Source organism: Ochotona princeps, chromosome 10 (assembly GCF_030435755.1).
Source record: "Ochotona princeps isolate mOchPri1 chromosome 10, mOchPri1.hap1, whole genome shotgun sequence".
NCBI lineage: Eukaryota > Metazoa > Chordata > Mammalia > Lagomorpha > Ochotonidae > Ochotona > Ochotona princeps.
The window spans coordinates 35,443,161-35,468,011 of NC_080841.1; the positions used below are offsets into that span (position 1 = coordinate 35,443,161).

General features: G+C 38.8%; 1 protein-coding gene across 6 annotated transcripts in view; it reads left to right on the top strand.

The window, feature by feature from the left end:
- CACNB2 (calcium voltage-gated channel auxiliary subunit beta 2) overlaps nucleotides 1-24,851 on the top strand; it is a 352,771-nt gene that overhangs the window by 3,117 nt on the left and 324,803 nt on the right. For all 6 annotated transcript variants that reach the window (XM_004578566.4, XM_004578564.4, XM_004578562.4 and 3 more), the window contains exon 2: nucleotides 5,815-5,907. In XM_004578566.4, coding sequence (XP_004578623.2) covers nucleotides 5,815-5,907 — 93 coding nt within the window. The remainder of the gene's footprint in view (nucleotides 1-5,814; nucleotides 5,908-24,851) is intronic.

Here is a 24,851-nt window from a genome sequence, read left to right on the forward strand (position 1 = left end):
CTTGATGGGGGGACTTCAAAAGTTCTTAGAAAAATGAAATCAAAAGTTGTTTGTTTTGGTGCCAGGATATTTTTGAGAATATGCCTTTGCCATCAACTTTATGTATATCTTGCATATTACAGATTTGACATGAATGAAGGGCAAGGTGAAGATCCCCAAGCTACTCATTTTACTTTTAGATTTTTCTTTTCTTTTCATCAGTGATTCTGCCTGAGGTGGCTGGGAGGAGGAGGCAGTTGAACCAGCATTATCATACATTCCAGCTCCTTCCACACAGCTCACTGTCAGAAACACAAAGGAATATATTCACATTTCTTACACAGGATGTGAATGGCGTTTCAGCCTGCAACTTCTTGAAAGTTCTGGCTTAAGCAAATCGTACAGCTCTTTAAGAAACTCTTGCTGAACAGTTTTAGTGCAAACTTGAACATGGACTGCCTCTGAGTCGAGGTGTTAAGTAGAACTCTTTCCATACTCTAAATTGGCTCCAGCTATTATAGGACTCATTCACCACATGTGGCTTTGGAGCACTTGAAACGTGGCCTGCTCTAAACTGAGATATGCTGTGCAACTGAAACACACACCAGATTTCAGACATATCATAGAATAAAAACTACAAGGTATTTTCATTGATAATTACAGTTGAGTTTATGTTGAAGTGACTTATGCTGGCTTAAATACATGCTCTGTTATAATTGATTCCACTTGTGGCTCTTCACCTTTTTATTAGGAAATTTCAGTTATGCCTGGGTACCTCATTAGGTTCGGGGAAACAATCTAATTAAAAGGTTAGTTTATTTTGGTGTAAAACATTGTGAATCCAGGCACAGGTTTTTCATGAAATGTGTTTTTCAGGAAATTTTTGAAGACCCTCTCTCATGTTTCTAACTTATTAGAATGCTATTAGCATCGCTCAGGTATCAAATGGATTGCTTTCCAGAGAGTTGAATAGCTCCTGTGTTCATCTGGTGGATGGGAAACAGGTGCTAGGGTCTGAGAATAGGATGGTGACAGAAGAGGAAATGGCTGAGAGGCAAGGGCAGTATCTCAGCAATTGAGGCATCAGAGCGATTGTAGCGAGCATGTGCAGTCACACCTGAGAACGAACAGGCAGTAACTAGAGGGCCTGTTTGCTTTGCTCCTAGCAACAGATCCCAGCTGGTTCCACCTGAGCCCAGTGTGCCAGATGCTTTTCAAGCATGCTGTAGTAATGCAGCCGGCAAAGGCGGTAGCCTGCGCGGTTGCAGCACAGAGCTTGGCTGCGAAAGCAGCACACGCTTCCCTGTGGTTCATGAACCAAGTCAGCACTGTGTTCCACAAACATTCTTAGGTCTGTGGTACAAATTTGTCCACAGCAGTTTCCAGATTTTTGGTCCTAGATCCTTTGCTTTAACTAACCACTGTCACCTTCCTCTTAAACCTTTTTTCCCCCTTGTAGTGTTGCATGGGAGAAATTGAAAAGCATGTCAGTGAGACTCAGAGTTTCTTAAATTTCAAAAGAAAATATCTGTGTGAGTTGGAGTTTGGTTCGTTTTGTAGTTTTATGCATCTGAGGTCTTTTTGTGTGTAGGATTACCTGCTGCTGTATTGAATTCTTTTGAATGAATCAGTATATAACTTTGATCCTTTCAAGAAAAGCCAAGCAAAAATATGTTAACCCTGTAGCATTGTAGTGGCATTATATAGTTGTGGTTTTGTTTATTTTTTATCTTTTGTAGGACATGTCTATGTACCAGTCTAGATAAACTGCCATTTATTTCTTTCACAACTACAGAGAGTTAACATTAGTTGTGGCACCACTGAAAATAAGTGGTCTTGTCTTGGAGCTCCTTCCGAGATTGGCAGGACATAGACTGTGGTGAAGGCAGGGTTTGCCCCTGCCCTTCCACACTGGGCACGTCTCTGCCTCTGGCCCTGGCCTCCTCTCATTTTCTCTCTCCTATCTACCAGATCTCCCTGAGAGCCCTGACTCTCCTGCCCCATGATTCCTTTCTGCTTTCTGGGAGCTAAGCCATAGGAAACACAGCTTCCTCTTTTCCCCTTGTCCCAGGGAGGTAATCCCAGCTATTGTCACCCATGGACGGAACTAACAGCCATGTTTGCACTAAGCTTTTGGTAAAGGGGAAGATTGAATGTTGGATTTTTCTCTGGACAGTTCTGGCTTTGTTTGTTTTGGACCGTAGGATGAGGAAAATATAACATTCAAAGGGATAAGCATCAATGAACACAAATTGAGAGGGATGGAAACTGATTTTAGGTGTTAGTGTTCTGTTCATGGGGAGCAATATGTTGGTAGGGAAGCTGTCTTAGAGTGGCCTCCAGGGGCCTCCAGGGCCCGCCAGGACAACCCTGCATGTCCTGCTGAAATCTCTGGGGAACTGACAGCTTCTGTTTCCTTCAGTTATACAGAAATTAGACTTAACTGCGCAGGAAAGATGAACAAGTTTTTTACTGAAATTTAAGATTACAATCTGAGTGTAAAACTCAGTGTCACTAAAGTGCTATTAACATCATGGCGAATTTCATCTTTTAATGGTCTTATATTTCTGGGAATTTCTTAAACCTGGTTCTTTGTTACTAGTTTTTGAAATGTTACTTAGCTTGGGTCATGTTTTACAATAACATAAGGAATGGGATTTATTCCCCCCTTGCTTTTTAAAGTTTGTGACTTAATGTGTTTTTATTATATTCTATATAGTTAATATTGTCTATATTATATTCTGTATAGTTAATTTTATTTATATATTCTATATAGATAACAAGTGGCAATTGTTGAATTTTTGAACTGGTTCCAAAGTGTCTGCTTGTGTTAGGGAGAATCTGTGGGTGACACTTTGTAATCTGGCCAAATTCCCTTTTCTTCCTTTTACTTCCTGTAATCTGGGCTTGGTGTTCATATACCAAGGTACTTTTAAAAGTTCTTGGAAAGTACACATGACATAAAGAACTTGTGCATCAATTTCAAAATGTTTATAGCAAAGTGAACTTTCTTGTTAAAAAGATTTTTGTTTTCAGCTTATTTAAAAAGCAGATAGAGAGGCACACAGAAATCTTGCAACTAATGGTTTGTTCCACATATACCCACACATAGCCACGGCTGGGCCTCCTTCACTCAAGCCAGGAGCCCAGTTATCAAAGCGAGTCTCCCACATGTGTGCAGGGACTGAACCATTTCTTTACCTTCTGGGACAGACACTAATAGGACAGTGGATTCAGAAATAAAGATGAGACTCAATCCAGATACTTTACATGGGAATTTCCCGGGTCAGCTTAACCCCTGTACATGTCCCTAAACTTATCTTTAAGTTACATGTTCAAATTCCCTCATATTTAGTGTTGCTGAAAAATATTTAGAAAAAACACTGTTCATACAAATAATTTTAGTTGAAGTAGCCGAATAAAGAAAACTGCTTTCTCAAATTTAGTTAACTAAACACTTAATCCTACTTGTCATTTTCTATTTGGAAGAGGTTTACTTTCACTTGTTTTTGTTTTTGATTCCTGCAGATCTCAAGGATTTAACGTAACTGGAAGAATTACCAAGATGAGCTTAATTGCATGTATGCATTAAAGGGTGTGATGCCAGTATATGCATTTACTGACATCTTTTAAGTTTGTGAAAATGGGCCATTAACTTTCCAAAAATGTTTAAATTTTTTTGATCTTGAGTATTCTTACAAGAATAACTAGTCATTAAGTTGTCTAACAGTTAAAAGAGAGAGTAGAAGAGGAATTATTGCTGAATACAATAACAAAATATAGTTAAGCTTACCTATTTATTTTGTCTTGATTTAAACTATAATAGATGATAAATAGGGATGTTCCATAACATAAAGACATGAACAAATTAATACTTTGTAAATCATGCTTCATATATTCAAGTGATCAAGGGATGATATGTCTGTTAACACGGCCACCAGTTTGCATGCACTTGGTATGCTGTAGTTTTTCAGCCTGTAAACTGTTTCAATGCAGTGGCAAACTGTAATAATTCCATCCTGTATGTGTAGTCTGCAGAGTGAGGTATGTCTAGAATAAAGCTCATGAACAGTACCACTCCTAGGGCCTGGCAAAAGTTAATATCAGGTTTTGTGTATCTAACTTTCCGTTAAGAACAGCTTCTTCTGGGATTGAGTGTCTTCAGCGGTGTGTGGCTCTCAAAGGGTCGGTTGTGCAATTGTGAGCATCCGTGAAAAAGCTTAATGCACCCACGCAACTGAACAGTACAAGTTCATCATCAAAAAAAAGCTGAAATTAATGATGTTCGAATTGTAGGGGTGCTCTCCCCCACCTGTTTCTAAATGGTAGTGAGAGAAACCTGATGGTGGGCTAAGGAGACAGCTTGCTCTCAAACATTATGATCTTTATAAAGATATGTGATTTACCAAACACAGATTGTCCCATCTCCCAGAAAATCTTGTTAGCCTTTAAAAAGTGCTTTCAAGGTAAATATGTTTTTTTCCCCTCACATATAAAGTAATGTAAAGAAATTTACTTTCAAGGAGTTTTTTTTTTTTTTTTTGCTGTACTTTATTTTAACCTTCTAAGGTTTTGGAAGACACTTAGTGCAAACCTTTACATAATAATTGGAAAGAGAAGAGTGTTGTTGAAAGAATGTTATTTTTCAACAGTTTACCGAACAATGTTTATGTAAGTAAGAAGAATAAGCTGTTAAGTGAGGAGAACCTTGTATATTACATTATGAAAACCCAGCCTGGCTAGTCTTTCCTTTTATGAAGTTGAGAGTTAATCAAATGCCATGGAAACACATTTGTATTATATAAATCCCTTAGATACTTGGGAAGAGAACAAACATATTTAAGAAAAGATTTTACTTTAAGATTATACCACCCTCTCACTGATTGCAAATTCATCTAAATTACTCATAACACAAATGTTTGTAATAGACTTTGCTTGCCTAAGTGCTATGTAGATTATGGTTTATAAGATATTTTCATTTTAATGAAATACATATGAAAATATAAAGCATGACCAAGTAGCATTTTCTGAGTCTGAACATGGTTTTAAAAGTGAGTTTTGCAAATCTGGTAATAAAATGGAGTCTCCGGGCCCAACAGTTTTCATCACACTGCACGCGTTAGACCAGTTTTCCTTCACACCCTCCAGCTCGCATGTGGAAATCACTTCTACATATATTTTAATGCTTGTCATGTGCTAGCTCTTGTATAAAATACTATGAGACATTACTTCATGTCATACATAAAACAACCCGTTTTAAATACGAGAAGAATTAAACTGAAAAAGCTGAAGAAATTGACTCAAGTTCTACTGCAGGCAGGATTGCAAATGTGTGTTGAGCTATTTTTCATTTATATTTGATTGTTACATATGCACAGTAATTTTATCTGTTCTCTGAATTACACATGTGTTAGTGCATAATGCTAGAGGTTTGGATTTAAACGCTAGAAGTAGTACCACAGGCAAGTTAATTTGTACATGCTTGTGCTGGGCCCAATGTTATTGAAACAACTTATGTTTTAATATTTTGTTCTGCTCCTGCTCTATCTTCAGTGGTTTTTGCCTCTTGACTGTTAACATATATTTCTAGATAGTATAAATTGCTTTACTTTGTCAGCTGTTAAGTGCTTTTCTAAAATTTTTCCCTCCATAAACAGTTGCTAATCTCACATTGTTTTTTATGATTCCACCAATACTAACTTTTCAGTGATGCCCATCTATGATTGTCATTTGTTCCTTGTTTTGTGTTAGTCTTGGGTGTTGTAGGACTAGGCCCAGATTCCTGTGAAAGAGTCCAGTAATAATAATATTTGTCTTTTTTTTCTTTTTTTTCAGTCGTATGGGAAAGGAGCCAGAAGGAAAAACCGATTTAAAGGGTCTGATGGGAGCACATCCTCTGATACTACCTCAAACAGTTTCGTTCGTCAGGTATGAAAGTTCTTAAATCCGTGATTTTCAGTATCTTCCACTTGGATTTTTTGAAGATGGCATTTTTACATTCATCTTTAGAAACTATATGCTATTGTGCTTTTCACAAATTGAAGTGATAGTTATACAGTTTAATGTCATGATTTGAAATAATTTTAATGAGAGCATGTGACAGATTATACTCTTTGCTGGCAAGTGGGGGAAAGATAATGTAAAATTTTTCACAGAGGAGTTCTTCTCAACTGAAATCCTTTTGGTTATGGCCTTTAATTTTCTGCTTTTTGTTCGAAGTGGTAGTGCTGATGTTGGTTTGGAAATCACAGGAGAATGAGAGAACTCTAGGAGAAATGTGACTGGTGTTTGTGTGTTTTGCCCGTGTGTGTATGTGTGTGGCAGAAGGAAGGATAGAGAAGGCGTTTATATGGCCAACTTTGAGGTTGAGATACTGGTTTCCTCTAATTTGAGTTTTCTTCTTCCTTTGGGCTTGGATTGTAAAAGAGAAGATTGTCCTTGGTCTTGAAATGATTGGGGCTACCCAGGTTGATGAGAAGATGTGGTGTTTTGGGAAAGTTATTTAAATGGTGGATTGCTGCCTTTGGAAATGGAGCCTTGGAATCTATTCTTATGGAGTATATACCATAGGTCTAGAATTGACCTATGACCAATGTGCTGTCAGACTCTAATGTAAACACTCCCTATGGTGATATAGAGGACTGCAGGCATCCCAGGAACAACATAGGCAAGTAGACCTCTGGGGGACTTGTCTTATTTGTCAACTCTAAAGTCTTATGAGGTGTAAGCCAGCCCAAATGTTCATCCAGTGTCTCTCCCTGAAGTAGAAAATGAGAGAAGAGAGCAAGACAGACCCTGCTCTCCCAGCTAAAGCACCATGGCTGGTCTCTGGATGTTATTCATGGATCATTTCTTGTCAGTGACACATCACAATTGTAAAATCTGCCCCATATCTTTTGGGTGCTACTTTTCCCTATTTATTATGGGCCCTTGATTGGGTGAGAAGAGGGCCTTCTGTAAGTCCCTTTAGGTAAAAGCTCAACCCCGTCTCCACCCTCCCTGGGTCTAGTGACCCTGTGTTCCTCACTCAGTGCTTGCCTGGCATCTTTCTCACAGTTAGCTGAAGTTGAGGGGATTTGTATCCTTCTCAGCTGTTGTTGGCTCCTCACACTTTGCTTATGTTCACAGGGGATCATTCTCAGCCCCCAGTCCCTCTTTGTTACTCAAACAACAGCCAGAAATCTAAGTAACAGGAAAAAATGTTAGTTCTGACCTGTGCTGATAGGGAGTGGTTTAGGTTGCAGGAGTTTAGAAAACACGAAATTAGGATTAGAAGAAGTAGAGTTCTTTTGCTGTGAAACCTCAGGAAGAAAAAAAGTGAAACTTAGTTCCACCCTGCAGCTCTGCCCTGATGATGTCTGAGGGTCAGGGAAGGCTGTAAGAGGAGCCTGGTGTCACGATAGGCAGCAGCAAGGCTTCATGGTCCTGGCGATGAGTAAAGGGCCTTGGAACATAGTCACTCAGTTCAGGTGAGTCAACACCCATTTCAAACCTCCACACTGAATCTGCCTCTGGGGACAAGGAGGTTGCGCCTGAGGTGCTAGAACCCAGTGGCTCTGAATCATTTCTATCAGTGCTGAATGTTGGCGAAGCCAGAAGCAGAAAAATCCTGTGTCTCAGCTCCTGTAGAATAGGAAAGCAACCCGAAATGCCCAGAAGCCTGATGGAATTGCATAGAAATGAAGATTGAAAATGTTGTATTTCAAATGAGTGAGATGTAGCTAATTCACATTATAAGCCCCATAAAAATGGCATTTAACAGCAGTCTCTGGATCCATTTTCTAGTCATCTTTTAGGTTATCAAATTCTCTTTCATAAAGTTTTTGAGAACTTAAGTCACAAGGCCAAGATAGATTGTCATGCTACATCTAGATTAGCTGGAATTTGTTTTTCTGTGTGATGATTGTATTATCAATGTGTGTGTGTTGGTGACACAAGCATAAATGAGAATGTTCCTAAACTAATGTCAAGGTAAAAATTGATCTGCCTGTGAAGACATGAACATGTAACAAAAAAAAGTCTGTTGCAAAACATAAAAGTGAAAGTTGGGCTTGTAGGATCTCAATAGGAAGAGGTGTTTGATGCAATGTGTGTGTTGGGGTGTTGATGTTCCAGGCAGGTTGTCACAAAGCCTCACCAGCCTTGCATTGCTACAAAAGGGAAACCAGCATGTCCAGCAGGAAACCTGAGTCAGATATTGCAGGTTTTTTCTGGGGTAATTTTGATCTGTGCTTCATGAGAACAGCTCCTATTTTTGCTTCCACCTGAAAATAAGGAAGAACTTCTTTCTGTGGCTACATATTTAACATAACTGGGTTCCTCAGAGCGTCTGTGAAGGTGCCTGTCAGATACCCACAGCAAGTATGCTGGATTATGAAATAACTTACAATACCTTTCAAATGTTCCCTTTTTATCCAAAGTAGACATTTTTGTTAAACAAGTGCTTTGTGTCAATATGTGTTTCTTATTATTAGTTGGCCATAGCAAGGGCATGTATATAGTTGGTATACAAAAGTTTCGCCATCTGGATTCCATTCTATTTAAACACATCTTAAAGTTAGATTGAACTACTTGCTCTGAATCTTAGATAGTTTGCTTATAGTTTTGTCAATTTGTGGTTTGCAAGCAGTCTATTATTTGTAAAGATTTTAAAACTTTGGGGGAAATATTAGGAGCTTTTGGGTAGTTTTCATGATACCAAGATTTACCAGTTTTAAAGGTTGAAAAATGTGAAAATTTTACACAAAGAAAACAAATTAAGAACTTAATTTGATGTGGACTAAAGTGTATTCCTATTCTCGTCACCCACATGAATAGTATCCAGGATTCCAGTTTGGCTACATTTGGAAATAGGACCTCTAGAGATTTATTTAAGGTAAACTGAGACCATAAGGATGGAGTCATAACACACTAGGATTAGTGTTCTTAAAGTGGAGGGGGAGACATCGGGGCTCAATGAGAAGGCAGCCAAGGGCAAGCCAACGGCAGAGGCCTCACTGACACCTGGAGTTTAGAAATTTTAGCTTCCAGAAATGTGAGGAAAATCCATTTGTATTGTAAAAGCCAGTGTTTTAGTTCTATTACATCTTAGTCAACTCTGTCATTTTAGCTGTCCTTAGAGTGATACAGAGATAGCTAATTACAATATTAATATACATTTTCCCAATAACTGAACCAAAATTTACCCATGATGAGTTGGGGGAACATTATACAGATAGATAAATAGATCTGAACCTCTTTTAATATGAAATGTTTATCTATATTCATTTATCTGTATAGAATATTTATATTCTGAAGGATCTTATGGGAATATTTTATCACTGATGATGGTAAATATCTCAATAATCATAATAATTAGGCCTCTAATCACTTAAGATGCTCTTGTAACTGTACATTGGCATATGCTCAAACTTGCTGGAATGTATTGGAGTATGATGATAATGATGAAGCTGAAGATAAGTTAAAAGGTAAAAGAACAAAATCATTGACCCATCATTTACTTTTCCACTTGTACTGGTGTATTTTTAGCCATTTGTTTGTGATAACTAAATTTATCCTTCAGATAGAACCATTTCATTTAGCATAATCACTTCCAGTTCCATTCATTATGCAAGCAACAGGATGTCATTCTTTTTAATGGCTGAGTAGTATCCCATGTGTATATTTATGCATTCGTCAGTGGATGGATGGATGTTTGAAGTGGTTTCCACTTCTTGGCTGTCATGAATAGTGAGGCAGTAAATATGGTAGTGTAGATGTTTCTTTAACAAATGGATTTCATTTCTTTTGGTTGTAAAGCTGCAAGTGTGATTGTCGGATCATATGATACATCTATTTTTTCTTTTAAGAACCTTCGCACTGCCTTCTGGAATGGCTGTGCTAATCTGCATTCCCACCAACAGTGTACAAGGATTCCCAACAGTGTTACCTTTGTCCTTTTGTTAATAACCAATCTTATTGGAATTAATTACTCTTGGGTGGGTCTGATTTGCGTCTCACTAATGATTAGCAGTGCTGAGCACTTTTAAAATGTATCTGTTGGCCATTTGTATGTCTTCTCTTAAATAATGTCTGATTAGATTCACTGTACCCTTTTTAAGCTGGATGGTGATGATTTTGCTATAGTGTTGAGTTCTTTATATATTCTGGATGTTAATCTGTTGTCAGGCACATAGCTTGCACAGCCATCTCACTCATGAAGTCTAAAGACTAATGGTTTTGTAGAAGGTAAAAATATATAGTGATATTTACCAGAGGCTGAGCACGTAAGTAGGGAAGGAAGAAATAGGGAAAGGTTGATTGATTGACTAATACCATGTCATAGCTAGGTAGGAGTAAGAAGTTCTGGCGTTCTATTATTACAAGGGGGTATATATAGATAATGTACTGTATATTTCTCTGTAAAAATACTAGAAGATCAGAGTTTGGATGGTTTCCCCATAAATGGTCATTAAATGCTTGAAAAGGTAAATATATTTACTTTGAATAGAGTTTATACCATATATGCATGTAATTAAGTATCACATTGCACTTCATAAATATTTACAATTTTATGACTTTTAGTATTTAAAAATAAGGAAGAGTCATTAATGTTAAGGAAGAATTACTTTAGATAAATTGCTCAGTTAGGCTTCTGAGTACCATTTCAGCTACAACAGAACTTCCATTTTGTTAATTAACTATTTCATTATTAGTTAACCAACTAGCCAGCCTTATGCTCTTAACATCAACTTGTTTGAAGTCAGTGGTTGTTTTAGAAATGGATATTGAATATGACTTGTCTTGTGGAATTAGTTGATCCCCACCCCCTGGAATAGTGGGTCCTTGATACAGTTTGGGGTAGAGGCTGTATCTTGACCTGTTATTTTTGGGTGATCTTTGTTTACAGGGGTTGTTCTATGCATGTGGTGCATGTTGGCAAGATTTCATTGGGTTGTGGGAAATGAAGATGCTGTTGCTTGTGCAGTGCAGGATTAACTCATTTTGTATACAGATGCTTCACAAAGTTTATGGAAAATAGAACTTAAAGGCAATTTTTGTGCAGATTTAAAAAAAAAATCATACATAGGAGATATCTTTGAAAAAGTTGATGAAATTCCAGAGTACATGGGTTTGGTTTTTGGCTCCAGATCCTGAGTCAAGTTTTCTGTTGATGCGGACCGTATGAGGCAATGGTTAAGGCTCAAGGGGTTGGGTTCCTACCTCTCACATGGGAGACCTGGATGAGACCAGGAGCTGCTAGCTCCTGGCTATAATCCAGCCTAACCCATCTTGGTCACTGTGGGCATTTGGGGAGTGGACTAGCAGATGAGAGCTCATTTTTTTTAGCTCTGTTTCTCAAATTAACTAAATTAAATTAAGCCCACAAAAGATAATGAAAAAAGTACATTATTGAAAAAACTGCATGAATTTCAGAATGTTTCTGAACCAAAATGTTATATTTTAATTCTACTTTTCATCAACTTTTAGAAGTTTCCTTGTAGACCACAGCAGAGAAAGCAACAACAGATGATTAACACTTACTATGTGTTCTGTCTGCAACTGCATTTTACAGATGAGAAAATCAAGGCAGTTATTTTACAGGTGAGGGTGGAGTGAAAACTTGAATCCAGGTAATTGACTCTGGATTCCTTGTTGGTTACAGTATACTTTCTCATAGCAAAGTAACATGACCTAAAAGATGGTGTAGAACACTCCCCACGTGTTTTTAGGATACCTGGATACAAGGATTCAGAATCAGTCATATACTTTTAACTTGCATCCTTAGAGGAAACTGAGGATGTCTTCAGTCTTATAAATTTTACCAGCCAACATGGTTTTTAAAATATCGCCATCAGTCTTTTATTTTTCCACCAAAAGTTGCTCACATTCCTGGCTTGGGTCACCATCTGAATGCACTCTGTTGCTTATATTGGTTAACAAGAAGGAGCACTGGAAATAGGAAGTGTTTTCTCTCCACTCCCCCCCCCCCCAAAAAAAAGTTAGAAGAACATAAGCTTTCTGGGATTTGGAAAAACCTTTTTCTTGTTCATTAAAGGCAAGAGTGGACTCAAATGTGATTCATCTGCAGCATCATGTTTGAGCTGCTTTGCAGTTTGCTCGAGGCTTCTGTGGCCATGTGAATCATCCATATTGTGGGTTGGGGTGAAGTCAGGTACATGTATAGCACCTGATATCACTTTGGACCCTCTTAGATACTGTCCTGTAATTCCTTGTGGTTCTTGCTTTGTACATGGATGTTTTAAGTTCTTAAAGAGCAGAAAGTGTTAAATATGATTTCCAAACATTGTAATTAAAATCAGAAATATTGTCCAAATCACTTATGGACTAAGAGTTATTTAGTATATAATAAAGCTATGGTTATGTTGGGCCATTAAGAGAATTAAAGGTATCAAGATTGTCTTTGATTCCAATGTAAGCTGTGTTCTTTTTGGCTGTGTGTTGGAAACAAATACATAAATGAGAGCTTACTTTATGTACGTAATAATAAGACTAGAAAACTGTAATTCTTTGAATCCTTTATGTTTAGTACTCTATAGAAAATTAGTCTATTAAGTAAATTAAATTTTCTTTTAACTTGGCTCATCCCTCCAAACTTCATAGAAAGAGAGCAAAAAAGAAAAACCTTAATGTCTGTTTTTTTTTTTTTTTTTCAAGTTTAGCACCAGAACCACAGAACTTAAGTGGGCAAATTAATCTGCTGGAAGCAGAGGTGGATGGGAGTAACCAGCAGGCCTGCCTGGCACGGAAGAGGAGAACATTTGTGCTGTTCTTTGTGAGATATTGTGCAAGAACCACTAACTGTATAAATTCTTTGATGCTGCCAAGGTCAGGGAAAACTATGTGCGTCTGCAAATAAGTCCTGGTCTTCCAAGCTGAAGCAGCTGCTGGGGCTAGAGGAGGTTGTTACTGCAACTGCTTGTTTAGCCCTGTCCTTTCTTCCCCACTTCTTGTTCTTGCAAAGTATCTTATTTTTCTCTTTTTTTAAAGACATATGTTCTCACCAATTCCATTTGTGTCCCTGGCAACATTCTTAAGATAAACACTCAGTTTTGCTTTATTTTGATGTATCCATCGTAGGCCTACTTTGATTCAGAATACACCTTCATTGAGGCTGTACGGTATGTTCCTGCCTTGCTCAGCCAGGATTCACCAACTGCTGCCAGTGTTGGTCAGTTGTGGTGTGGTCCTAACTGGTATCACTTCAGTGGAAGGTTGAACCTTAGGAATCAACATATGGTTCAACATTAAGGGGGAATTTTTCAAGTGCCATGATGCCTTGAGGTTCGTGGAGAAGGATTCTGCAACGGATCAGAGTTTTTGCTCACCAACGTATGTTGTGGTTGTCATGAAATAATCCTGTAGCTTCTAAGGGCTTCCAGAATACAAATCAGGATGACAAAATGGAATGAACGAATATTTAACAGAAGGTTGCATGACACTTTCAGAACATGGTATTCTAAACAAATTCCATCGTCTCCCAGTGCCATGTTCTTGGTGATGCTTTTTTAGACTTTTTATATTAGTTCAGATTGGCTTTGAATATGAATGATTAATCACAGAGACACACAGTCTATTTTTTAGTTTTGTTTTGCAAAGACAGATTAAACTGCGATAATGATTACAGACTCCAGGCCTGCGTAGACTGATATATTTAAGGTTGGATAAATCTTTCAGCCTTTAAATACTGGCTTGTTGCCTTGTTATGCTGTATTCATCACAAACACAACTATAAATAATAAAGCAGGAGATTTATTGTCACTGTGATTTCCTGTAAAATCTTTCTATCGTATTAGGCATTGATTTAGATTTTGTGAATGGTAGAATGTTTTTTTTTTTCTTCTCTTAAGAATTCTTTTAAATTGTATTAATGTGAAAATATTTATCTTTAAATCTGAGATCATTTGTTCTTTCTGTGGAAGAGGCCGGTATATGAGGGGACTTCCAAAATTTCATGGAAAGTAAGATTAAAGATCAGTTTATTGTGTAAAATTTTAGAAATCAATGCGTGGTATTTTCATTGTATATATTTTCTATGAATGTTATAAAGACCTCTTGTAATTATTAAAATTTTATTTTTTATTTTTGAAAGACATAGATGTTTTTAAAAATATGAAAGAAAAATTCAGGTTTTTAATTCTAACCTCTGATAAGTGTTAACTTGCCTATTGAAGCATATTGTGGGAGAGTAAGAATATGATATAAGAAATCTTCCCTGTTGTCAGATTATTTTTATGTATTTTGAGCAGCTATATTATAAACTGGGCTTTGGGGTCTTTGTTACTATTTTGCAGATGGTTTTTTTTTTTTTAAGATTTAATCATTTTTATTGGAAAGGCCAATGTTACAGAGAGAAGGAGGTAAAAAGATCTTCCATCCACTGGTTCACTTCCCAGTTGGCTGCAGTGGCTGTAGCTGAGCTAATCCAAAGTCAGGAGTCAGCAGCAGCTTCTGGATCTCCCATGTGAGTGCAGCTTTGGACCATCCTCCATTGCTTTCCCAGACTATAAGCAGGGAGCTGTACCGGAAGTAAAGGAGCTGGAATACAAATCAGTGCCTGTATGGGATGCATGTGCTTGCAAGCAATTAGCCAGTTAAACCATCATGCTGGCTCTAGATTGAGGTTTCTTTTCATCTTTGCTTATCTTTTTTTTTTCATTGAGATAAATATATTGTTTAAAATTAGAAATTGTGAGCCCGGCATGATAGCATAGTGGTTTAAGTCCTCGCCTTGAAAGCCCCAGGATCCCATATGGGCGCCAGTTCTAGTCCCGGCAGCTCCACTTCCCATCCGGCTCCCTGCTTGTGGCCTGGGAAAGCAGTCAAGGACGGCCCAAAGCTTTGGGACACTGCACCTGCATGGGAGACCCGGAAGAGGTTCCTTGTCCCGGCATCGGATCGGCGCGCACCGGCCCGTTGCGGCTCACTTGGGGAGTGAATCATCGGACAGAAGATCATCTTCTCTGTCTCTCCTCCTCTCTGTATATCTGCCTTTCCAATAAAAATAAATAACTCTTTTTTTTTTAAAAGATTTTATTATTATTGGAAAGCCGGATATACAGAGAGGAGGAGAGACAGAGAGGAAGATCTTCCATCCGATGTTTCACTCCCCAAGCTGCCACAATGGCAGGAGCTGAGCCAATCCAAATCCAAGAGCCAGGAGCCCAGAGCTTCTTCTGGGTCTCCCACGTGGGTGCAGAGTCCCAAGGCTTTGGGCCATGCTCTACTGCTTTCTCAGGCCTAGGCAGGGAGTTGGATGGGAAGGGGGGCTGCCAGGATTAGAACTGGCACCCATATGGGATCCCGGGGCGCATGCAAGGCTAGGACTTTAGCCGCTAGGCCACACTGCCGGGCCCTAAATAACTCTTTAAAAAAATCAGGAATTGTTTCTTTTTAAAAAAACTTTCTTAGAAATAAATGTGTTTTGACTTATGTTTCCTACCTATTCCTTGTTATTCATCTTTTGTTTGGCTAAGCCACTCAGACTCTTAGAAGATTCATGCTGCTGCATCTTTTTTGCAAGAATAATTGAAAAAAAATTTAAGATGATTTAATAAGAAGTAACTGGGCAAAGAGAACTTCATTAAATCCTGGATTGGCACAAACTACCTGTTTCACTTGACCCCTAAACTTGCTGCTGCTGGATTTCTGAATTGGGGTTAGCTATCCATGACCACACAGGTCTTTCAGTATTCTGCCTCTGGTGTGATCAAGGAAGTGCTCACTTATCCCATTCTTTTAGAGTGGTAAATTCTGTGAGCCTCTCTGCCCTATAGATTGGTTTCTGGAAAGCTTCCCATGAGATGATTCTCACATGTTAGAAAGTAATTTTTGAGATTTTGATTTAGGGCTCAGACATGTTTGCTGCATTCCAGTTATATCTTATGCTATTATGCACTCTTGCCTCTGCTTGTGTGTGTGTGTTCATTATGATGATCTGTTTGGGCTCTCCCACCCCTGCTTTGGAGCTTCTGCTTGGTTTCACCATCTACTTATTTTTGAGTTTGAGGGGGAAGGAGAGGAAAAGCAGGAAGTCCAACCTCCAGTTCCTCTGTTACTTGACACAGGTGACAGGATTGCATGGCAAGGACAGTTGAGTCTGACAAGGGTGGGGTGTACTCCAACTCCGCCATCGCACTCAGTCCTCTCTGGGAGCTGGGCATGGCACCCTTGCCTGCTTTTCTTTCTTGAAAAATGCTGTCTTCTCTGAGCCAAGGCTCTTTTCTTTGCAGATGTAACCTTATGTTTACTCCCATTGGATTGTCTCCCTGCCTTTGAAAGATTTGCTAACCTCTCTTGGTCCAAGGGTTGGTCATATCTGAAAGTTAAGAAAATGTCCCCTACTTCCAAATTGAACAAGCAAACTTAGTTTGAAAAAAGTTACACAGATGGTAAATGAATTTGCTGGAGCTGTTATGGCAAAGAAACACAAACTTGGGGGCTTATACAACAGAAATTTCTTGTCTGACAGTTCTGCATGCTCAAAGTCTAAACTCCAGGCGGGGGCAGGAGCAGTTCCTTCCATCCCTCCGAGGCTGTGAGGGAAGGATCTGTTCCAAGCGCCTCTTTGGTTTGTAGCCGGCTGTCTTCCTAATCACATGGTGTTCTCTCTGCTTTGTCTATCATCACATCCACTTTCTTAAAATTTAATTTAAAAAAATTGAGAGGGATAAAAAGAAAAAAATGAATGGACAGATAAATATGTCTCTTGCGCTGGGTCACTCCACAGATGCTCACAACAGCACAACAGTCAGGGCTGGGTCCAACTGAAGTCAGAAGCCAGGAACTCGGTTTGGGCCTCCCATGTGGGAGACAGGAACTCAGTTATCTGAGCCATTACCTGTTGCCTCCAGGATGTACATTAGTAGCAGGGAGTTGGATCAGAAGCAGAGGAGACTTAAACCAAGCACTCTGATAACCAGGCATTCCAAGTGTTGTAACTGCTACACCAAACACCTTGCCTCCCTCCTCCTGCTGTATACCCCACTGTGTAAGGACACCAGTCATACTGGATTAGGCTCACACGAATGACCTCATTTTAGCCTGATTGCTTCTGTAAATATTTGATGTCCAAATAAGGCCATGTTCTAAAGTGTTAGGGTTAGCGCTCTGACGTGAATTTTAGGGATAGAAATCAATCCATAACAGATGGCATCTGCTATAATTAGCTTTTTATATAATATTATTCTTTATAGCTTAGGTGTTTAGCGTGAGGATACATACACTAGAAAATATTAAACAAAATCCAGCTACATTAGAAAACACAGAAAGATGCCTTTTATTAGAATATTAAAAGAGTAAGAAGTGTTTTTTCCCCATCTGACAGTATATTTCATTATAGAGATGGAATAACTTTATGTAGTTTTGAAGCAAACCTAACAAATGTAACTGGTATGTTCATTATGAATTCATTTTAGCTTTCTTTATCATATGAAACTCTTAGATTATTCAGTTCCTCCTAAGTATAAAATCATTTTACAAGGCTTTGATAATTTGTCACTAGTGACATGCCAGAGTTCTAGAAATGTTCAAAATACCTTTTAAAGAATGAATTTGGGCCAGGCACAGTAGCCTAGCATGGGCTGGGATCCCATATGATGCAGGTTCTAAGCCTGGCAGCCCCGCTTCCTGTCCAGCTTCCTGCCTGTGGCCTGAAAAAGCATTTGAGGATGGCCCAAAGCCTTGGAACCCTGCACCCATGTGGGAGACCCAGAAGAAGCTCCTGGCTCCTGGCTTCAGGTCAGCTTGGCTCTGGCCATTGCAATCACTTGGGGAGTGAGTCATCGGATGGGAGATCTTCCTCTCTGTCTCTCCTCTTGTCTGTATATCTGACTTTCTAAAAATAAATAAATAAATAAATATTTTAAAAAGAAAGAATGAATACTTTGACATAGCCTATCATCTGGTTTACTCTTTAGCATAATTTGGTAGGTAAAAAGCATACAGACTAGTACATTTTGTCATGGATAGATAGCCATGGATATACATATATGAATAAATATATGTGTTTCCATGACAGTTAAGCTTTCCTTTTCTCTCTTATTGAAAAGCAAGGTCTGCTTAAAAATGTAATTATGCAGTTACATCAGTGTCCTTGCTAGTGTGCAAGATTGTTGGAGAATAGTTTTTATAATTGTTTCTCAACACATTATTACATCTTTTGAGTTCGTGTATCTATTACTTCAAACTTGTAGAAGTTTTTCATACCAAGAAGAAGCAGTAATGCAGAGCTCCACTCTGTGTTCCCTCTGACAGTGGTGGGAGAGCTTAGCAAGAACACCCACAGTAAGCCAGGATGTCTTGCTATGGATTATCTTGGAGAAAGAAAGATCATGTATGGTCAGTCTGTGGATTGATTTGGTGATGCCTAACTTGTTCTGCATGGGGTGGATCGTGCTGTAAACATTGTGTACTTTTCTCAGGGTTTCATTTGAAATCATGTTACTTTCCTAAACAGAATTTGTTCAAGGAGTCAAGTCTAGAAATTTTGATGAAAGATTTCACAGTGAAGTAAATTATTAGCTTCAGAGAGCTTGGAGTGTGTACTTCAGAACCAATTCTCACAGATTTCTGATGCTGCCTGGTGATTAAGCACTGTTACCTGGAAAAGCTCAAAGGGTTAGAGGGGGGTCATGAAGAAAATAGGGACCATATCCTCCAGAAGTAATAAACTAAGGCATGACTTAGTAACATGGCCATCCCTTTGAGAGCCATCAGGAAGTATATGCTTTAATGGAGGAGCAAAAACAACAACAACAACAACAACAAAAACAAACAAAAAAAACATGCCCTGTGAGTGTGGAAGTTACTTTTAATAGGAGAATCTAGAACACATTTGACTGTTGCTGACAGCAGGAGTCTACAAAAATGTCAGTGCACAGTATGTTTCTGGGATGGTACTGCACTTGTGTGGTTGGAGTCATAGTGCATGGAGAGATGGATGGAAGTGAGGCCAAAATCTTGGAAGGGCCCCAGATCACAAAGAGCCCTTGTTGTGATAGGTAGGAGTGAGGAAATGTTTGAAGAATGCATTGATGGGATGGCTGATCAGAAAGTCCAGCCTTGACTGCAAGTGACAATATGATTCACACATGCTGGTGATATGCCAGCAATTATGGTAAGTTCTTAGTTTATTCATTAGTGCAGCTCAGTAATGGGTCCTGTTAGTGTCTTTGCGTATCAGATGATTAACAAGACCTTGCCTGAGTTAATACACTTCAAAGTGCACAATGTGTTACGTCAAATTGGTGTGCTCTTGTGATTGCTTGTGTTTCTGTTCGACAAGAGATCTTAAACAGTGATCCAAATACGATAGGAAGGGGCAGGGTGCTTCTGGGTCTTGACGCCAAAGCTAGTGGCTGTGACTGTGGATTTAAGGCACTGGGTTTCCTCACCTAAAACAGGGCTCTGGTAACAGCTGAGAAAAGTGTTGGTGCCCAAGAGCTAAATTGGCCCGAGACAGGATACTAGATACTAGCACCACTGAAGAGGCAGGAACTACCTCTTTAGTGTAGTCCATACGTGGGATGTCCCAAAAGTTCATAGGAAACACATGTGATCAAAACAAAACAAAAAACCCACAAAAACTATGTGTGACTTCCAAAAAGTTTTGAACCCAAATCAGCTTATCTTGAATCCCACTTCTCCATCAACTTTCTGATACACTCAAGAAGAAAATGTTCGTAGTGAATCTGTGTGAAGGGTATAGAGGTATGAGTTGTAGCATTCTTTTACTTTTTTATGAGTTTGTAAATTCTCAAATAATTTGAGGGAAAAAATTACTGGGGTTGGTGGGAGTAGCAAAAATAAAGGATACAGGCTTCCTGAGAAGCCAGGGTCCCAAAGCAGTGTTCAAGCAAGACACACAGAAAAGTAATCACACCTTTTCCTGAGGTGGACCAGTGGATGGGAAGAAGGAGGAAGGGACTTGGAGAAAGATTCCTAACATGGTAACCTGCCCAGGACATTTCCAGGGCTAGAAAGCCTGGTGAAATCTGCATTGGGAGGCAGGAGTTGATGTTCTATATTGGCAACCATATTGCACAGGTTTTGTAACCTTTTACGTGTCTATTTAAATTTTATCAACAGATCATATAGTAGTAGGGATTATCTATCTGTCTATATCTAGGTTTTCCTCACAGATGTCAAGTTTAAGGAAGTGAATGAATTTATATCCTCAAGTAGCATCTTAATATCACAGCGTAGATTTTCCAGGGCATTCATGTAGTCACATTTTCTCTTGAAGTAAAGTAGTAATTAATGTTCACATGCATTAAAAATCAGCCTGCTCTCACATTCTCCCCTCTTCCCTCCCCTTCTCTCTCTGTCTTTCTAACCATTTGTTGGAGAACATTGGTTATTTGGTGACCAAGAGACACTGCCCTTTAGCCAATCTAATTATCTTCTTTTGGAAGAAAAAGTGGTTAGTATTTGTTAGGTAGCTCTTTGTGCTAGTAGTCTTTTGGTCTTATGAAAAAACCAAAACAAATTAATATATTCTACTCTTCCTCTATTGGACAGAAAGCATTAGTATCCTGAAAATGTGATATATAATGCATTCTAAACTGTATTGTGATGATTGAAAAAAAGATTCCATGCAATCTGATTTACAGATAGTTATTTCATAATAGTGAATCTGTATATATTCTTTCCTTAATTCTTTAAATTTATTTAACAGGCAGAGAGACAAAGAATGACAGAGCTTTCAACTGCTGGTTTACTCCCTCAATACCCATAGTGGCCAGGGTCAGACCTGACAGCCAGAAACTCAATCTGAGCTGGGGCCCAACTATCGCTATTACTTCCCAGGGTTCACACTGGCAGAAAGCTAGAATTAAGAAATGGAGCTAGAAATTGAACTTGGATATCCCAGTGTAGAGACTCAGGACTACTTCACTAAATGACTGCTTCTGTGTATAGTCTTTTTTTATTCTAATATCTTGTGTATGTGTGTGAAAACTACGTTAGAAATAGGCCAGGTTTATATGTACTCTCTGACTCTCTCAGGGTTTTTTTACTGGTTCTCATTTATTGGTTTACTCATTCATTCATTTGTCATTTACTTATTTAGTCACAAACATGTGGAGTGTCTTGGCCAGACTAAATATAAGCTAAAATTACATGCTTCTGCCTTAAAATATTAAAATACCAAATGTATTCATACTTTAAAGTCTATTATTAAAGGTTTTATGATAGAGGTGAATGCCTAGTTTAGTAGCAATATAGGGAAATATAACTTTCCCAAAAAATTGTGTAGAAATATTCTAGAAGATTAGGATAATATAAGACTGATAGACTGTATCTTCTGAAAAGATGGAAGGAGATATGGATGAGACGAATTCCATTTGTTGTGGTTGGTGACCAGGAGGCTATGTTGATGAGACCAGACTAATAGAATACAGCCCATCCTTCCAGATATCTGAAATTAATACAGAGAAATGATGTCACTGCTCTGTGCAGTAATGCACCTGAAATAGCATCTTATTTTCTCTTCAGGACTATTTACTTTCCAAGGTAATTTGTCTCTTTGTCATATTCACCTGTTCCTCAGCCTCCATTCAGGTGATTTTCTGATGAAGCCCCTGAAGAACTGAAAATGTGACAAGTTGAAAATGGATCTAATTTACCTAACCAAGCAAACATAATAGCTTAGCCAACATAGTATGCCAACCAACACCTCAGCAGATTGCTATTGAATTTCATTAGCTTAGAGAAAAATATCAGAGTTCAAAATTCTAATATACATTTCCACTGAATGCATTTGATGTTTACACCATCATAATAAAAAAAGACAACTCAGGGCATCATGGGAGAACTGCATTGCAACACGTGAAATAAGAGCATGTTTTCATACCTTGTTGTGTTAGCATGGAATATTTTAAAGAGCAGCATGCTTATTAGTAAGCACTGCATATCTTTTTGTTTTTCAAACTGGAATATTGGCCATGGATGATTGTATTTCTATAATTCAAAAAGTTGTAGATTTTGTGCCAAAAATACTGTGTTTTAGATTTAATCAGAAGTGGTCTATTGAAAAAAAATCATGTAACTTCAAAAACAGACTCTGTGTAAATGGATTTATATTCACATTATATATGACTGTGCGTGCACAAACGTATGCCCATCTCCTATGATGATTCTGGGATTACATATAGGATGAATTTAGATTTCTTACATAAGCTAAATCTAAGGTCATAAATATTTATATGATAAATTTGCAGTGACAAATTTTAAAAATCAAGGCTGTTAAAATCTGAACCAATTAATTTTACTTATGTGCTTCTTTGTTTTAATCTCTAAACCTTTAATCTTATGTGTTTGTGTTTGAAAGATTAAGTACACTTTTTAAATCTTGAATATAGCTGTTTGTGCTCCAGTGCCATTGACTTCTGAAGTTTAGCCTCAATAGAATAGAGGAGGAAGACATGTTGAGGGCTCTGAATCCTAGCAGAATGTAGAGAAGAACTATGGGCTTCTTCAGCTCCCAGAGCTCAACCTTCCCATCGCTTCCTCAGTTACTGAGAAGAAAACTGGAAAGTCTGTAGCACTTTCTCTGTGTCCCCTATCCTCTTGCAGGTTTTACATATGAAATTGCCCAGGAGAGAGTCAGAGTTACACAGACAGGGATAGGCAAATAGAGGGAGATAGAGAGGAGGAGAGGGAGATGGAGACTGAGACGGAAAGGGAGAGGGAGAGAAAGAGAGAGAGAGATCTTTTAGCCACTGGTTCTCTCCCTAGCACTAGCTAGGACCGGGCCAAAGCCAGGAGCCGGGAGCTTCATTTGGTGGTCTCCTATGTGGTTGGCAGGGGTCCAGGGTCTTGGGCCATCTTCTGCTTTCCCAGCCATATTAGCACAGAGCTGGATCATGAGTAGAGCAGCTGGGACATGAGCTGGCGCCACCTATGTGAAATGTTGTTGTCACAGGCTACGACTTAACACTCTGTACCATTAAGCCAGCTCCCATTCTCAGCTTTTAAGGGAAAGGTGAGTGATTGGTCAGTTCTTTGGTGTGTATTATGCACAGCCAGGGAGTTATCTTCATCATTTTCTCTCTACTCAACCTGCAGCACATCTGAGAAATGCTTGAGTTGATTGTGAGAAAATAGTTCTTACTCTACTTAAAACTTCATTATTCGTTACCTGTGTAATTTGGGAAAATTAAATCAACTCTAACCTCCACTGGAAAGTGAGGCTAGTAATATGGAAGGCACTGGAAATGGACAGTGGGGGAGAAGTAGTTGAGTTTGCTTTAGTTGCTATCAAGAATACCGAATAGAGTTGAAGGAAAAGCAAAAGAGGTAAATTGGAAGCTGTAGGACAAGTGTTCTGTGACACAGTTTTACAGCCTAAGAGAAAACCACATATTAAGTCAGTGAAGCCTTAGTGATTTCTCAGTCTAAATCCAGTCCAAGAGTGTTGACTCAGAGTGCCTTTGTTGTTGAAATTTTGGGGAAGCCACTTACACTTTCATTCTTTAAAAGTAATCATGCAAGGGTGAGTTGCGGTAATCCAGTGGCCAAAGTCCTCACCTTGCATGCACTGGAATCCCATATGGGCACCAGTTTGTGTCTTGGCTGCCCACTTCCCATTCAGCTCCCTGCATATGGCCTGGAAAAATGGTAGAGGATGGCCCAAGATCTTGGGGTGCTGCACCTGCTTGGGAGACCTGGGGGAGGCTCCTGACTCCTAGCTATGCATCAGCTCAGTTCTGGCCCTTGTGGCCACTGGGGAGTGAATCAGTGTGGAAGATCTTTATCTCTGTGTCTCCTTCTCTCTGTAAATCTCCCTTTCCAATAAAAATAAATGCATCTTTTAAAAAAAGTAATCATACAGACATTCTGTATTTCACATCATTTGGGTTTTCTTAAGCTTTTTTTCTTCCTTGAGTTTTTAAGATTTATTTTTATTTGAAAGGCAGATTCACAGAGAGAAGGGGAGATACAGAAGGTCTTTCATCCACTGGTTCACTGTCCAAATGCAGCAGCTGAAATTGAGCCAATCCAAAGACAGGAGTTTGTTCTAGGTCTCCTATGTGGGTGCAGGGTCCCAAGGACTCAAACCATCCTTTATTTCTTTCCCAGTCCATAAGCACACAGCTGAATCTAAAGTGGAGAAATCGGAACACAAACCAGCGCCCATATTGGATGCTGGTGCCACAGGTGGAGGATTAGCCTTTTGAGCCATGTTGCCAGCCCCAGGTTGCCTGAGTTTTTATTTGAGTTTTAATCCTAAAAAGGAAAGCTTGGGAAACTGTTGATCAAGCTGGAAGATATTGCTCCTGCATAAACCAATTGCAGGGGGAAGAATTCCATTATTTTCTTTGGAAATTGATTTTAAGCAACATTCACATAAAAAGGCTTTATTCTGCAAAAGACATCATACACACAGACGCACACACCACACTCAGGGTTTTTGATAATATCTTAGTGTAGATTTGAATTCTGTCTCTTTTTTTTTTTTCCTGGTTCCTGGAGTAAAGAGCTAAATATAGAATACATTAACCACTTTGCACAGATACATTTTTCTTTCCCTGCCCTCAGAAGCTAAAAGATCCATTGGGCCCATTCTGTTTCTATATTTTATTTAAGCATTTAAAACCCAGCTACAGGTTCTTTTTAATGATGTGTTTTCACCTTCTGTTGCTGTGTGATAGAAGATTGGGTACTTTGGTCTTCTGATACTGTAAATAGATTGTTGGGTTCTTTTTTCTTCTGTTACTGTGGATAGGAGATTGGCCTACACCATTTAGTGGAAAATTGGAACTCACCTCCAATATAAATCCATTTTGGAAAGCTAGTGCATTTTTCCCCAATACAAGAAAGAAGTGCTTTTGAATGAGTTTAATGGTGGCACCCTTATGCTTGTCAGAGAT